Below are 17,778 nucleotides of genomic sequence, written 5' to 3'. Positions count from 1 at the left end.
TCTCTAAAGCTCTTTTTTGCTCTTGACCCAATACTCTAAACACTGCATAGCTCGCTGCCGTATCCGGGCAGTTTCTCTCCTTGGGAAAAAACAAAGGCCATCTTCCGATGAGCAGACAGCCTGGGAAATTCTGCTGTATCCAGTGTTCTGTTGTGTAGAGTTCTGCGACATGACCATCTCGCAGCCACAGAACTTTAAAAAAAGGAAAGATCAGAAAGTAGACGGCACTGGGATCTTAGACCTAACTCCACACACTCCTTTTCTGTGTAGTGTTTGCTACTTTTTGAAAAGAGGGATTCAGGTCCAAGGCAAGAAGTTTTTAATAAATTTTTATTTTTATATTCAAGATAAAGCATATACACAATTGAATATGGAAATAAATAACTAGAAATGCTTTGGAAACTTCTCCATTTCCCCTTCAAACTCAGTTTTGTTTTGTTTTTAACTCATGAGTCTTTATTTGATTTTAAGAAGTATGGCAACTATAATACCAAGAAAATAAAGAACCACAATTTTGTACAGAAACATATAGCCACCTCCGACTATAGGGTTTAGTTTGTGTTTTAATAGTAACACAAAAAAAGCACACAAGACACAAAGACTCTTCAACAGATTTACTCAAAACTGCTTCGCTCAAGAAGAAAAAGGCACAGATTTAAGGGGATGACAGTGATTATTAAGAATATAGTAAATGGGGCTCAGCCAAAAAGTGACACTTTATGAACTACGTCAGGAAAAATGAACTCTTTCCAATTATCTGCCTTCATTAAAATGAATTTTTAAATTAACTTGTATAAACATATGATATAAAGTTGGTACTTAGGAAGTGTCTGTATAGTTCCTTTATGTACAAATTTTTGTATACAACGTCAACGTTCCTTATACATCTCCCATATACCAAACGGAGCCAGGGCCTGCAACCGCACACCCCGGGTCCCTGTGGCGCTCTCTGGCAACTGGATGGCCCCAGCCACTTTCTGCTGGAATAGCTGGAAAGCAGGAAGGACCAGTCAAATGTAGTCATCTTCGACTGGCTCTCCGTTGACATCACAATAGTGGATAAAAATTGCCACTACTCGCTGGAACACGCCCTTCTTCATCTGACGCATCTCTGAAATTTCTTCTCCTATCGTTTCCATACAGATGTCTGCGGACAGCTGCCCTTTCCTTCGAGGAGCATAGATGGTGCCTTGCAAATCAGAAAGAAAAGGGGTAACGTATGATTATCAGAACCATTTGATAAGTCGCTCTGAGTAAGCTGGTCCATGAGACATGCCTAAGTACTATAATGTAATGCCACTGATATACGTATAGCTCATGGAAGGGGTCCCCATTGGTTTAGTTACATACCATGTGTGATGCCTAAGACAGCATATGTGGTTAATGGCCTGAGATGAAAATACACCAGAGATCAATTACATATATGTACATGTGGTTTTTGAAATCCATTTCCTTATATTTTTAAAGTAATTTTTTACTTCTTAATTACACATTACACAATTACACAATACACTAGTATTGATACACAATACTAGTTTCAGGTATACCGCATAGTGATGGGACATTTATATAATTTACAAAGTGATTACCCCAATAAACCTAGTACCCACCTGACATCATACATAATTACAATATTACTGATTATATTCCCTATCCTATACTTTACGTCCCCATGACTATTTTGTAACTATCAATTTGTACATCTTAATCCCTTCCCCTTTTACATCCATTCCTCCAACCCCCACCTCTCCGGCAACCACCAAAATGTTCTCTGTATCTATGAGCTTGTTTTTGTTTGTTCATTTATTTTGTTTTTTAGATTCCACATATAAGTGAAATCATATTCTATTTGTCCCTCTCTGTCTGACTCATTTCCCCCAGCATAACATCCTCTATTTAGGTCCATCCACATCACCATAGAAGGCAAGATTTCATTCCTTTTCATGGCTAATATTCCACCATATATATATACACTACTTTGTCTTTATCCATTCATCGACTGATAGGCACGTAGGCTGCTTCCATCTCTTGGCGATTATAAATAGTGCTGCAGTGAATATATGGATGCATATATGTCTTCTCAAATTAAGTGTTCTGGTTTTCTTCAGATAAATACCCAGAAGTGGGATTACTGGGTCCTTCTTTGTAACAATACAGCCTTTGTTTTAAACTCATTTTGTCTGGTGTAAGTATTGTTACTTTAGCTTTTTCTTTTTTTCATTTCCATTTGCATGAATTATCTTTTCCATCCTTTTACTTTTGGTCTGTGTCTTTTGATCTGAAGTGAGTCTCTTGTAGGCAGCACATGAATGGGTCTTGTTTTCTTATCTATTCAATCACTCTAGGTCTTTTGACTGGAGCAGTTAATCCATTTACACTTTGACACATATAGTTATTGCCATTTTATTATTTATATTTTTAATTTTTTCTTCTTAAAAATAGTCCCTTTAACATTTCTTGTATATTGGTCTGGTGGTGATGAACTCCTTTAGCTTCTTCTTGTCTGAGAAGCTCTTCATCTGTCCTTAAGAGTCTAAATGACAGCTTTGCTGGATAGAGTAATCTTGATTGTAGGTCCTTGCTTTTCATCACTTTGAATATTTTGTGCTAATCTATTCTGTCCCAGAAAGTTTCTGTTGAGAAATTAGCTGACAGTCTTATGGGAAATCTCCCTGCAGGTAACTAATGGCTTTTCTTGTGCTCCTTTTAAGATTCTCTGTCTTTAACCTCTGGAATTTTAATTATGCTGTGTCTTGGTGTGGGCCTCTGGATTCACCTTGTCTGGGACTGTGTTTCCAGGGCTTGTATGTCTATTTCCTTCACCAGGTTGGGGAAGTTATCGATCATTATTTCTTCAAATAGGTTTGCAATTCCTTGTTCTCTCTTCTTCTGGCACCCCTATGATGCAAATGTTGGTGTGCTTGATGTTGTCCCAGAGGCCCCTTAAACTATCCTCATTTTGGATTTTTTCTTTTTGCTGTTCCAATTGTATTCTGCTATCTTTATTTTCTAAATCACTGATTCAATCCTCCGCTTCATCTAATTTACTGTTGACTCCTATAATGTATTCTTCATTTCAGTTACTGTCTTCATTTCTGACTGGTTCTTTCCTCTACCTCCACTTTTATGTTTCCTATTTCTTTGCTGAAGTTCCGCTGAGATCACTGAGCATCCTTTTAATTAGTGTTTCAAACTCTGCATCTGGTAGACTGCTTGTCTCGATTTTGTTCGGTTCTTTTTCTGGAGCCGTGTTCTATTCTTCCACTTGAGACATGTTCTTTTTACTCCTCATTTTGGTTGCCTCTGTGTTTGTTATTATGTATTAGGTATAACTCTGCTATTATCTCCTGGTCTTAGTAGAGTGGCCTTATGTAGTAAGTGTCCTGTGGGGCTCAGTGACGCAGTCACCCTGGTCTCCTGAGCTGGGCGTTCCAGGTGTGTGTCCCTTGTGTGGGTTGCGTGTGCTCTCCTATTTGTAGCAGAGCCTTGATTGCTGACAACACATAAATGGGAGGGACTGACCTCCAGGCTGATTAGCTGGAAGACAGGCTGTGACTATGGTGGTTCCCTGAGAGTGAGGCAAACGGTGTTAGGCAGGTTGAAGGAGACTCAGATGTGGTGCCTGCAACTGCACACTGGGAAGGGGGAGGCCTCAACAAAGGAAGAAGGGTGTCTGCCAGCACTTCTGTCTGCAAGCGAACTGCCCCTCCAGCCCTCAAGCTCAGAGCAAGTGAGCCAGTCATTAAGTCTGTGCCCAGGACCTTTAAGAGGAATGCCTGGAACTCCAGCCGCCCTCTGTCTCACTCATCTACAATCCCTGCTGGTTTTCACAGTAAGATGTTATGAGGACTTCCCTTTCTGGCACTGGGCTGGGATTCCTTCCTCTTCAGGGGGGACCTCCAAAACCGAGATATCCTTCCCGATTTTTAACAGCTACATGTGGGTGTGGGACCAGCCTGTTTAATGTCTCCACCTCTCCCACCAGTCTCGAGGTGGCTTCTTCTGTATGTCCTTAGTTATTAGACTTCTGTTCAGCTGGACCTCAGGCAATTCTCAATGATGGCTATTCTGAAGATTATCTGTAATTCTCATATGGTCATGGAAGGAGGCAAGCACAGTGTTTACCTATTCCGCCATCTTGACCGGCAGCCCCTCATAAAATAGTTTTTAAAAAATATCCTACAAATGGATATTCAAGTGTGCTAACTTAGAACTATATTCAAAATTACCTTCAAGTTTCTCCCCAGGTATCTACACCTAAATCATAAATTCATACATGCTATCCAACAAAAAGCTGCTCATAAGTAGCAAAAAAGAACTGGTATAACTGGAACAAATCTGAAACAATATAGTTGACAATAAGAAGTAACAAATTTATAAACATTTAGGTAATAAAATCTAGGTAGGAAAATCTGTCTGAAGGAATCCTTCCCACCAACCTTCACATATCCCTGGTAGGTCAAGTGACTGTCTATCGTACAAATGTAGAAATGTTTTCTGCAGAGAAGAACCAAACAATAACAGAAAGTAAATAAAAACCTTTATATGGGAAGTGATTTAAAAGCTGCACTGCTCCTAACTCTCAAACAAGATATACGTATCTAACATAGAGGATATACTCAAACTAGAGAATACAAATTAAGTCAGGTCATAATTACTTTCTTCGTCATCTTCAAAATCGTATCTGGCGAAGCTGTTGGGTTCTGCTGCCCGAAGTGATCTCAACCAAGGAAAGTCAGAAATCATTGAATACGGTGCACCATCCACAACACCTGAAAGATGAGGAACAGTGCTACTCATGTGAAAGTAATGACAGGGCCAAACACACAGTATTTTGTAAGACTATAACATGTGATTTCATCCTTCATGGCTGAAAAAGCACTGCACTAGGAGCTATAGATTCCAATTCTAGCTCTGCCATTATTTGGTCACGTGATCTTGGTCATCCTCTGCCTATATATGCAGACAAAGCAAAGGTGCCCTCAAGTCACTTCTAACTCTCAGACTATAGCAAGTTTCAATTTTCTTCTACTTTTTGTGTTTCAACACTGCTTCTGATTATTTTAGGGATCGTAAAGACTCATACAGGAAGAATAGGATTTATATCTGGTTCCTGCTACCTGCAGATATTCAAAACATCCATTATTTTGGTGAATTGTAGGGCTCCCATTTCTATCTTCCCCAAGACATGTCTCTGTATCTAGTTAGTTACAGCTACTTGGATTTCAACCATTTGTAACTGCTCACCTTCTAAAGTATAGATCTCTCTGCCCCAGGGGTACTTGGGGTATTTCTTTAAGTCTTCTTCACTTCGCCTGGCTTCTGGGAAGAATTCATACTTAATGAGCTCTCTGGAAACAAGAAAATAAAATTACAAACTGGAAATAATGTTGGGTTGCGGGGTAGAAAGGAACTAGCAAAACTATGTCTGGCCTAGATTCTAATGAATATTTCGAACTAGTAAGTACCTAATAGAAGAAGAATACCCTCGAACTAGAGAGTATATCTAGTCAGGTCAAATTTACTTCTTTCATTATCTTCAAAATCATACCAGGTAAAAAAAGAAAGCCACTCTCTAATCAAATGTCTTGTGTATATAATGTTTATATAACAAATGCATAAAAAGTCCAATTCTCTGATGATGTAAAGCACTGCAGTTTTTAACTGTATCTTGTCCGTGCCCTAAGGGTGAAGAAACAATGTCAAATGTACATGTACACCAGTTCTTGGAATTCTTCTTGACATTTGAAAGTAAAAGTTACAAATATACATGTAAACTTTTTAGTTTTAAGTCCTTATTCCCTCAAGTTTTTCACTTATGTTCTATTTCTTATGTTTCAGTGCCTGAAAAGCCCAGATGACATTTAAAATAAAGAATAATTACAATTTGTTCCTGGAAGCTCACGCAAGGAGAAATGACTGAGGCAGCCTTCCGGGCCACAGGGCACTTACTGGTTGATGTTGGCTACAGTGTCCATCCAGCTGCGGATGCGCACCTTGTTCCGTACGTTAGGAGGGTTACTGAACTCGTGGATGATGCAGATGTGATAGGGGTAGGGACCACTGAACAGCTTCTGCTCCAGTGTTAGCGTGTCCACCTGTGGAAGATGTTCAAAGAGAGGGCTTGGACCAGGGAAAAGAATGCCTTAGAGCTTGAACGATCTTTCCTGGGGACCTACGTTTTAAAATCTTTGGCTCATTTGAAAATCTGATCTGAAAAGCAAACAGTCACATTCAGTCCTGAACACAGCTTGCCATGCTGGGAGTGAGGCTTAGCAAATTCTCCTGTCTAGCAAGTTCAGTGATTTACATTTCACTGTTATATAAATGCCCACTAAAATGGAGAACCTAGAATCAGGTTAACTGATCCCAGGAATCCACTTCTGAGTATGCTTTTCATAGGTTCAGTGACTGCATCCTAGAACTACTGATGTGTAGTACCATGCACCTGTTCAAACTGGACCACTGCCGATTCCAGCTCCTCGCCCCCTCAGAGCCGTTGTTCACATTGCTTTCTTCTCATACTCTCCTCCTACCTCTACTTATGCAATCCCACTCTGCCATCTCAGTGGCTTTCACGTCTACCTCCTTCTCGGAAAGACAAACTTCTTGAGGGAAGGATGATGTGCTGTGTATTTTTCAGCCTCAATCCATTATAGGCACTCAACAATTTGTCAAAATGATTCTTTTGGGGCCAAGGTCAAATGCTGACTGCTAATGTTGTTTAATATTTCTTTTAAACTTTCTTTTGGCATTAAGCACAGAGTCTTACATACAATGTTTACTCTTTTTTTCCTCCAGTTTTACTGAGAAATTATTGACATACATCACTGTATAAATTTAAGGTGTATAGCATGTTGGTTTGGCATGCAAATATTGTGAAATGATTAACAGAAGAGGTTCAGCTAAAATCTCTGTTCATATAAGTAATAAAATGTTTACTCTTAATTATGAAAATGATAATGGCAGCTATCATGATTGCTAACTACATGCCAGCAACTGTTCTATCACTTCACATGTGTTAATTTAACCATCACAACAGCTATACTTTTCTGTCTCTTCTAATTTTACAGATGAAGAAACTAAGACACAGAAGTTAATATGCCATAGGTCAGTGAACCAGATTTTGAATCAGGCAGTCTGAAACCAGTCCATGCTCTTAACCAGACAACTTCTAATACGTGTGAAAAACGTGCTGAATAACAATTGTGCTCATCATCTAACTTGCTGAAACCCCACAAAAACCTAGCAGAGAAGCACTAATGAAGACTGGCAAAGGCAGTCTAATTTGGTTAAAAGAACTCTGTACAATCTGAAGAATCATCACTATAGGTTGAGCAAATGAATAAATGCCAAGTTCAAAAAGGTTAAAGACTAAGAAAAAAATATACGTCTATCATCAGGAAGGGGCCAAGCTCGGTACCTGCTGCATTGGGCGTAGGTATATGATGCGGTTTCTCTCAGGAGGCATCCGCAGTATCTGGTCTAGTACCTGATCCATGTTCAGTTTTTTGCATTGTGCATAGTCGAATCTGTTTACGATTGGTGCATTTTCCACTTTTAAATGTTTCAGTACCCTGCACCTGGTAGCTACAAAATGAAAACAACGGTCAACTCTACAAATAATTTATACAAAATAAAAGAGCAACACATAGCTTATCTGGAATCATCTTTGGAGGACTGGCACAACTTTTATTAGCATTAAATACTGCAGATGTAATAAACATCTTTAACAAAAGTTACATACTATCATAAAGTACAACTGACAGTTATCAAAATAATTTGAAAATGTGATTCTGTCCTGTTCGAAAGAAGGTGGTCACCCACATGCTAAAAGGGATGTTAAAATACCTTTTCCTATCCGAGATTTTACTGGCAAAAAATCCACGTCCCACAGAATGACTTGCCTAAACACAGGTATTGTTTAGGAAATATTTATTGAAAAGAATAAAGGATGGTAACTATTAAGTTATACCATTCTATGGGTAATGGTTAAATAAACCTGGAATAATTCACATATATTATCTTATATTCACCCAAAGGAAATAAGCAGAATCGATTTTAATTTCTATCATGCGTATAAAGGCAGAACCTTAAAAAAAAAAATCAAAATACCCTGAAATATTTGGATACTTTGGTCTAAAGTTGTACAGTTCAACATGGTAGCCACTAGCCACTTGCAGCTATTTAAGGTTAATTTAACTAGAATGTAATAAAATTAACAATTCAGTTCCTCAAGCAATTAGCCCCAGCTCAAATGTTCAACAGTCACATGCAGCCAGTGGTTACCACATTAAACAGTGCAGACAGACACAGACCAAACAGTTCCATCGCTGCAGAAAGTTCTGGTGAAAGTGCTGGTATGAAACGTGATTAAACAGTTTTCCTGTTGAACATATGAAATGCAGGTGACAAAGTAATTGTGATATATTAAACGCCGCAACAGTACACCAAGTTCAGAAAAATATCTTCTTCCTCTTTTCTTCGTAAAGACATGTTCTGTGACATCTCTGACCCAAAAAGTCTTCATCTTTCTAAGCCATCTTGCCTTGTAACTAACCTTGATGTTTTAACACTAATCAAGTCCCCTGGCTTTCAGACTCATTTTCTCCTTCTGTGACATGACAAGAGAAAGGGGAAGCTGTGATGGGGACAGGAAAGGAGGAAAGAGAGGACTACATGGTGAAAAGGATTCAATAGTTCTCTGCTATAAAACGGACAGGGCTAAGGTCAATTCTAATCTCATTTAGTCATCTCTTCCACCATTAACTTAATCAGCTGGCGTCTAGGGACCACACTACTTATTCAAGGTCCTCTGTCCCAGATCATTTAGTTTAAGGGCAAAAGGCTGGGCCTGATGCCATGTGATCCATCACTAGGTCAGAGAAGATATGAGAAGAATCATTAAGAGTCGAGTGCAGACGTGAAAACCAGCCTGATTCCCAAAGAGCTCAGAGTAGAAGGAGAAATGAGAAGTTAACCAGCAGAATCCAAAGGTTGAGTTAAACCCCAGAACTCAGAGAGCAGAGCGCAGACAGAAAGCTTTTACAGTGCTGCCTGAAGCTTGTCTGCACTACCTGCTGTTACGATCTCTGAGCTTTTGAAGGGCCCCTGTTCTGTTCCAGGAGAAAACTCCAATAGGAGGTAAGTCATTTATTAGATGTTTTAAGACCTCGTTGGTTGGAATGGAGTAAAGTACACTTCCTAAGGGTGAACATGGGGTCTGGGACCCCAGGTTTGGTGTTTTCTAGAATTCAGGAGAGGGTAAGTGTTTAATTCTGTTTTGTTTTGTTCTGTTATTTAATCCTTTCCTTTTAATGAATGGCTCACCCACATGTGTTTGTGTAAATATACCAATGATCCAGCCAGTCTCCTTTAAATCTCAGTTTTCTCACTCCTTTCTGAGATTCTCCTAATGTACGACAAAGCGTTTGGTAAGGATTTTCTTGTTTTGTTCACTATCGGTATGGCAGAAGTGCAAAGAAAAGAAAGCCCCTAAATATCTTTCTGCAATACTAATATAATAAATTTAAAATTAGCCTCTTACTAGAGATCAGACCCTCTACTGTATGTGTATATGTGTATGTACACACACACATCCACACATCAATCACTGCATTTAACCTTCACAAATGCTTTATAAGGTAAGCATAATTATGTACATTTTATAGACTGAAAAACTAATGAACACAGAGAATATATAACTTGCCCAAGGCAAGAAACGGGTCAAATCTTCATCATTTTACATGGATAGGTATTAAAAATATAATTCTGAGTGAAAATGGTAAAATAAACAAATCATCTACAGGACATACTATGCAGCTAAGATTTTAAAAGCTCACACAAAATGTTACCCTACTATTTGTTCAGGGATAGATATGTATATAAGTAAATACATGAAAGATGCACTGGAAGGACTTATGTTAAATACAAGAGTATAGGTGGTGGGAGCCGATGGGACTAGCAATGAGGGACAAATGAAACTAAGAGGAAAAGTGGGCCTTGGACTAAGAATAACATGCCATGAACTGAGGTTGTGTTTAATCACAACAAATCCAAAGCGGGTAAACACTTTTAAGGCCCAGTCACCACTCCCTGCAAAAACATTTACACACAAACTTGTCCAACATCACACAATTGGCACATGGCAGAGGCCAGGTTCAAGCTGAGGTTTACTTGACTGCAAAGCCATCCGTGTGGTGAATCTACTCTATCACGTCAGGTACAATTATCAACTGGAGGAAACTAGAGGGGAGGCTATTTAAAAAAAAAAAAAAAAACCTAGTCTCTGCATGGTCCCTCATGAAAACTATGGAGTAATCACTTGAAAACTACAGAGCAGGGACAGAATTAGAAATAACCCGACATAATGATTTCTTCAAAAAAAAAATAACATAGTAATGTTACTGAAGTATTTATGAGTCCTTAATTTTTTAAACTTGTTCACGATGCTCCTGTATGTCACGGGGCCTAAATACACACCGTGAATGAACATCATCTTGGGACAGTCCTTTAGCACCAGATCTGTGATGCCACAGTTGGTCATAGTGACTCCAACAAGATTTTTGGATTTTAATACAAGGACCTACAAGAAGAAAAAATTTTAAGTTAGATATCCCTTTCTGTATATCTTTTTTAAGCTTAAATGTTTTCACTGGCACAAGTTGAGAAGCCACTGTTACCAACTTTTTCTCTGTAGGGCAAAGATACTATATAAAGGCGGAAACTTTAGTTCCTCTACATTATTCAAGACCTTAACCAGACTGAAGGGTAAAGGAGGGCTGTTTCCTTCACCTGCACATGGTCATCCTCAATCACAGGATCACTGGTACTGGTGGACTTATCTGCTGTCCGCTTCCGCTTCATGGCATGACGTGGCTTTGTTTTGGCAACCTCTAGAAAAAGCAAGAGGAAAACGCGAATTTTAACCTTGTTTTCTTTCCTTCAAGAGAACATTCAATTGTATGTGTATAAACTCTACCAAGGGAACTCTCATATCTACAACTTGGTTCCCAGTGGAATCCAGTCAGCCTGCTATTCCCAACTGACCATTCCAACACAAGATCACCCTCCACAATCTCCATATCTACATCAAACATAATATCCTTTCTTTATTCCTAGGTCATTCCAACAATCTACCATTCTCATCTCTCGTCACTCAATCCGTCCTAAATACTATTGGTGGATTAAACTCACCAATTTCCTGCTAAACTACTTTAAATTGTCGACTACTGTTTAATAAATGCATGTTGATGCCTGACATTTGGAGCTGTGCTTTAGCCCCACCTGTTCTCAATTTTACTCCATACCATATCCTAATCATCTCCCACCGCCAATGCCTCTGAAGCCATTAATCATTCTAGCTCCTTTCGCCCTGAACACCTTTCCTGACACCACTTTTTGAAAAACTACCCATCCCCGAAAAGACCATCTCAAATGCCACCTGCTCTACCAAATCGCCTGGATCCGCAAACATTACATATGGTTCTGTAATTCCCTGTATACTTGTTTTATTTCTCCATTTAAACTAAGAGCTCCTTGAAGGCAACGACACTGTCTTATTTCATTTTTGTATCAACGTCAGCCACTAGCAATGAGCTAAAATGAACGTTTAATGAATGGCACTCAGCATTCCCTGAATGAATGAATGCATCACTGATACATAAGTGGAATAACAGCAGCAAATATTTACTGAGGGCTTACTATATATCAGGTAATTTTTCTAAGGGTTTCACTTGTATTAAACTAATTTAATCCTTATAATAGCCCTTTGAGATAGATTTATTATTCTCCTTATTTTACAAAAAAGGGAACTGAGACATGGAAAGGTAAAATAGCTTCCGAAGATGTAAGTAGTGGAACTAGGAGCCAAACTAGGCGATCTGGTGTGAGTCGCTATGCTAGAACATCTTCAATCTTTGATCTGTCAAACTCGTTAGTTAGGCCCTAACTCATTTAACTAGTACTGTTCTAAAACATTATAATTATGAAATCAAACACTGTGATTTTAAATACGAGTTCTAAATTCATCTCTAAAACTTAAGCACATATATGTTCCAAGGTAAGACACTAAGTCACTGTCCTCATTTTTGATAATCATCCTGTAGCAGAGCATACACTGAATGAAGACTGACTGACCTTCATGAATAAAATCCCACCATACTGCTCTTTCAGATACCAACACTAGATCACAACATTCCACTGGTGATTCTCTAACTTCAAACATGAAAGATTACTAAGAAAGACAGGCAAACGAGAGGCAAATATTGCAAATTCCCAAAGGCTTGGGGTCAGATAGGAACTCTGGGGATCTAGTCCAAGTGTTTTTCTACACACCACAACCTTTCCTCCACCATCTGAAATCTTTGTGAAATCTTACTATGCAAAATAATCAAAAGGAGCTGCTTTGGTTGAAGCTTTAAAGGGAACCCAGGAGTTCTACTCATCAAACTCCTTCCAAAGACCCTGAAGCCAAGCAGACCACTGGGGTTCTAGAAAAACATGAGAATTCTTGGCCTAGGCCACACAGTGAAGGCCTCCTTCCACAGTATTCCTGAAGGAACCTTATGCAAAATCTAGTTATCTTCATTGACGAGGAATCGTCTCAATTCAGCACATTTCGCGTAACAGATAAAATGCACACACTTGCTATTAACAGGTCCTGGTTCCCTCTCCCCATACCGCAAAACAGAAAACAAACATCCAAAAAGCAGGTCAGTTTCCATTCTTTCTATGACAGTATTCAAATGAGAATCTTCTATTAGCATTCCCCTCTTATGACTGACCCAATTTTCAAACTTCTCATCTTGCTGGATGGCTCTCCCTTCCCCTTTTATTAGACTATGAGGTTCAAAGTTAAATTTCCTGCTCTCCAGAGTGCCCAAGTTGGTGGTTTATGTTTTCTAAGTAAAGTTATAAAACTAAGTCACACTTTACATGTAGATAACCTTGAAAAACAAAGGTTTCTTAATGTGAAAGGAAAACAATTTGTCATGTTCTTATGCCTCCCTCCTTGTTTAGGGACAATTCTCAGTGACTTCATACGTCTCCCAACATCAACATACCTCATATGATGGTTCCTACAACTTATAAAGGTCACAATTATTCACTGAGCCCCATACCATGTAAGACACTGTGCTAGAAGCTGGGAATATAATGGCGAACAAGCAGACACTGTCCCTGCCCTCATGGAGCTCATAGTCTACTGGAAAGACAGACAGTAAAACACAGAATTACAACATAGTGTGGTTAACATTGGTGTAGAAGATGCTACAGAAATACAGAAAAGCAGACCAATCCAGTCTTGGGGGTGTCAGGAAAAGAGATTAGTATTTTTGAGAACCATATGATACAAATAAAATGCTATTCTTGGACAATCCAATGCTATTTTTGTGATATTTATCTTATAAAGTATTATACAATGAGAATAAAAAGAACAGCCCGCAGGCATATATTCCCAAAAGAGGAATTCACAAGACATATAATTATACTGGCTTCTATCATGGTTTTAACAGTATATAAGGCCATAAATTGAAAACTAAACGAAAAACTCAAATGTTTTCTTTAAAATGATTTTAAAAAACCGCATAACATTCAATCAGGTTTGTTCCTTTATTAGTTTGGATTTTTCTCCTCAAATCTTTTAAAGTAGGATGGCCAATAGATATCAAAAACATGGTAGACTAAAAATAACAAGTTGAAAGCCACCCAAATAACTTCTTCTTTCCAAAAGAGCCCTGGATAACATTCAATCAGCACTCTGACCTTTCTCCAGAAAGACTTATTGAAAGTAAACAGACATTTATATTGTATGGAAAAAAAATTTAGGAAATAATTTACCTACTATATACACATTAGCCACATACAAAGAAGTCTTCTCAAAATTGAAAAAGTAAAATTACAAGACAACAGATGTAATATACTTTAAAAAGTAAAAAGCACCACATGAATGAGATTTTTAAAAAATTCTAGGGAACTACGTAACCTAAGAAAAAGTTCAAGTCGTGAAACAGAAGAAAATGGTAAAGGGGACAGCAGAACACATGGCAAAAAAGAAATCAAAGCCCCCAATGGTTAATATAAAAGATCTATGTTAAAAACAGAACAAAACAGAGCAAAACACCCAAATGTAACAACTATAAAACCTTACCAAGAGACATAAGACATAACTGGAGACAAAATACTCTCTAAATAGGAAGACTCAGTGCTGCCAAAATGACAATAATCTTTTCGGCTGATCAATGTAATAGAATTACAAACAAAAACCAAGATTTGTTTTTAGAGTTTGCCAAAATGATTATAAAACACAACTATAAAAATAAATGATAAATGTATGACTAGCGAAGGAAATTTTGACAATGAAAGAGGACAGAACACTGGAACAGAAGAGAATGCCCAGAGATAAACTTAAGTATGTCTACCATACATAATAAAAGAGCATTTCAAAATAATGGATGTTATTAAACAATAAGTTGTCAAAGTATTGAGACAACTAGGTGATAATTTGGAATAAAAAAATCAAGTTAATTCCCACAGATTAAAGAATTAAAATAAACAAATAAATGAATCAAAGAATGAAAAGTGAACAATTATCTGATGTAGGAAGGCCTTCCACAGCATAAAAATAAATAAAAATATCAAAGGTAAACACAAAGATCTGATTTTACGAATATGGAAACCTGCAGCAAAAGGTGTCATAATGTGGAGTTTCTATTTAATGAGTAGAGTTTCAATTTGGGATGATGAAAAAGCCCAGATGGATGATGGTGATGGCTGTCAATGTACTTAATGCCAACAAACTGAACACTTCACAATAGTTAAAATGGTAAATCTTAGGTTTTGTATAAAAAATGATGATAAAACATTTAAAATTCAAGCTGGGAAAAGTTATTTTCATCATATGGCAGAGCTGGTGTTCTGAAATCTTCAAATCAAACTGATATTTTAATGAATGTATGCTACTACGATTAGCATATAATTAAGCTCTCAAATTTATCTTATGAAAGCTTATTTTTGTAAGTTTAACTCCATGAGATCCAATCAGATCTATTTAATACATAAAAAAGTATCCACTCTGTTCTGGGGCTGAAAATCGAGGGAGACTTGGATAAAATTAAAATATATTATTATTCACTGTAGGTAGTCATAAAGGCAGAAGAAATGACTTAAAAAGAAGGTCAGATATACAGACAGAATTATGATTAAGAAACCCAACCCAATGCTTTGACATACACATTATAAATATTATTAATGAAATTATATACACATATATATATTTTTAAGTACATCTACACCAAAATAATTCTCAGTAAACTACTTACTTACCTGCTTGTCTCCTGGCAAACCTAACTGGAAGCAAAACTAGACTTCAGAAAAATTACTAAGTACTGCGGAGGCAGATGCAGGGGTGTGCCCATACGCTGTGTTCCCCCAGCCCCAGCAACTTCAAGCCCTTCTCTTTGGCTAAGGTTTAAAACTTCACTAAGAGTAAGACTTCCCTAAGTGTGGCATGGGAGCAGAGTTTATCTGCTGGGACAGACATCAGAATCAGTATTGTAATTAGGGTCAATCAATATAAAGAGTTCTATTTTTCTTAGAAATTTCTTGAGTTTTTCTGGGTCGGATATTTTACAAGCTGTTTTGCCCACCCATCCCTCCCCGCTACCACTGCTAAAAATTGGGTCAAAATCTGTATGATCACAGAACTCCAGAGAGAACTCAGTATGCCAAATTGGCTTTATGTAAGAAAACCTACGGAATGAGCTAATGCCCTCCTCAGTCCTAACCTGCAGTTGCTAGTCCTGGCAGCATTGTCATACCTGACTCAGATACCAGCGGTACATGGGACAGTCTGCTCCTGGCCCTTGTAAGGGGCCTCCGAGGGTAGTCTTCATTAGACTGCACGTCACAGCTCTCAGGCTGGGAGCTCCCCCTCCTGTCCTCACCTGTAGCCCCAGAGCCACTCCCATTAGTCCTCTCATCATGTGCTGGGCCTGAAGACCCCCCTCGTGGCAGAGTCCTAAAGGAAAAGGCGGATCTCGTACCATCCGGGCCATTCACAACACAGGCTCGGCTGGTTGAAGGACGTTCCTCATCAGAACACCTGCTAGTTCTCCTTTGGGATTCCTGGGGCCTGTGACAGCAGCATCTGGGGCAGACAGAACTCTCTGCATCTCCCTCCTCCATGGCCTCAGAGTCCTCTGACCCAGCGGGGGAGCAGACACACTGCCTGGACACATCCACTTCTGAAGGGCTAGGCTCGGAAGAGCCGCCGCTGTTCACCGTCCTTACAAAGTCAGGGCTTTGAGAAGCAGTGCTGTGTGAGCTGGAGTTTCCCACTGTGCTGGCGGTGGTGCTGCTGCAGCTGGGATAAACATCCTTGTTTTTTTTCTTTTCAGGAATATCCCTAGCTGCTTTCATATCGGCTTTGATCTGCTCACTGGTGACCTGACAGCCTTTCTCACAGCTGCTTTCCTCGAGGGGAAACTGCTTCGACTGGCCCATCTGATGGGAGTTGTACCTCTTTCGAAGTGGAGTCTTGCCTTTTCCACTTACTGCTTACAGAAAAAGAAGAATGGCCCGAGGAAAAGAAAAGGTTTCAGTATAAATTCTGGACAAAAGGCAAGAGTAAATTTGGAACAGGAAACAATGTACACTAATTTTCCTAAGGTATAATGGTGACCACATCACTCAGCTGCTTGAAAGTTCTCTATGGCTCCCTAGTGCTCACCTGGTTTCTACTCGTTAGCTCAGCTTTCAAGACTCACCATGATCTAATTCCACACTAACTTTCCATTCCTGTCCCCTCTACATACATTCTATATCCCAGCCCAATTCTTCTCTGAGTGGATCCCCGCCTTACTACCGCGGGACCTTCTCACCAATTCTTCAGCCTTAGACCTCTGTTCACTCTCTTCTGGACCCCCACCCGAAGCACAGTAATGTTACGTTCCCTGTGATAGCACATGTTTCTGACCCAACTCTTCCACCAGACTAGAGGTTCCCTAGAGAGAGATCATGACTTTCCCATCTCTCCATCCCTCGCAGCACCTAACGCCACACCCTGACACCGTGCCTGGGGCACAGTGAGTAAGACTTAAACAAATAAGGCTTTGTCTGGCTCACAGAAGGTCTAGTTTCTAGATTCAGAAACTGACTTTCTAGGAAACGTTAGGTTAATCAGCTGGTCACACTACTTCTCCTAAATTCTAGTTTCCATAAAAGCTCCCCTGAACCACAGTGTAAACCTATATGGATTTCTTAAAAAGAGTAAAATAAGAATTGAGTATTTAGTCAATGGTTAGTAAATTATTCCAAGTCTAAAGAACTGAGCTTTCCATACATGAAAGTGTTATATATATATATACACACACACATATATTTCGGGTTCAGTGTTAAGTGCATACTGAACACTCAAACATATTAAGGAGTAGGGTACCCAAGGAAAATTGAATGGATAGTTTTAAAAAACCTCATCCTTCATTGAAAGTGGTAAGCATATGCTTCTGAGAAACATAAAGGAAGGAAAGACAAGGAAAAGCCATGAAAGTTAAGAGAATTATAGTTTCTTGGTGAGGCAAATGGCTGAAGGCTATTGACTAAATTTAAAGGGAGGCAAGGGACAATAAGAACTCCCTCAAGCACCACACTAGCCACCAACATGCACTAAACACAACTGGACAGATTATCCGCTGGGGAATGCTGTTTCCACTCAGCAGTTGTTCCTTACCTGAGGCACAGGCCTCTTGCTAATCCCTGATCCCCTGATGCCACAACTGC

At 39.0% G+C, this 17,778-nt stretch overlaps 1 protein-coding gene across 4 annotated transcripts in view; it reads right to left on the bottom strand.

The window, feature by feature from the left end:
* Positions 1-313: 313 nt before the first annotated feature.
* Positions 314-17,778, bottom strand: part of FBXO38 (F-box protein 38) — a 47,775-nt gene continuing 30,310 nt past the window's right edge. The window contains exons 15-22 of one of the 4 annotated variants that reach the window (XM_039836486.1): positions 16,044-16,553; positions 10,795-10,895; positions 10,483-10,585; positions 7,424-7,590; positions 5,953-6,098; positions 5,248-5,351; positions 4,659-4,772; positions 314-1,189 (exon numbers count right to left, since the gene is read on the bottom strand). In XM_039836486.1, the coding sequence (XP_039692420.1) occupies positions 1,011-1,189; positions 4,659-4,772; positions 5,248-5,351; positions 5,953-6,098; positions 7,424-7,590; positions 10,483-10,585; positions 10,795-10,895; positions 16,044-16,553 (1,424 nt within the window). In that variant the 3' untranslated portion in view covers positions 314-1,010. Of the gene's footprint in view, positions 1,190-4,658; positions 4,773-5,247; positions 5,352-5,952; positions 6,099-7,423; positions 7,591-10,482; positions 10,586-10,794; positions 10,896-15,818; positions 16,554-17,778 lie in introns of all 4 variants that reach the window. The other 3 variants (XM_039836484.1, XM_039836485.1, XM_039836487.1) reach the window with 3 other exon arrangements.

The sequence above is a fragment of the Pteropus medius genome, unplaced genomic scaffold (assembly GCF_902729225.1).
Source record: "Pteropus medius unplaced genomic scaffold, Ma_sr-lr_union100, whole genome shotgun sequence".
NCBI lineage: Eukaryota > Metazoa > Chordata > Mammalia > Chiroptera > Pteropodidae > Pteropus > Pteropus medius.
This window is presented reverse-complemented; position numbering and strand designations above follow the sequence as displayed.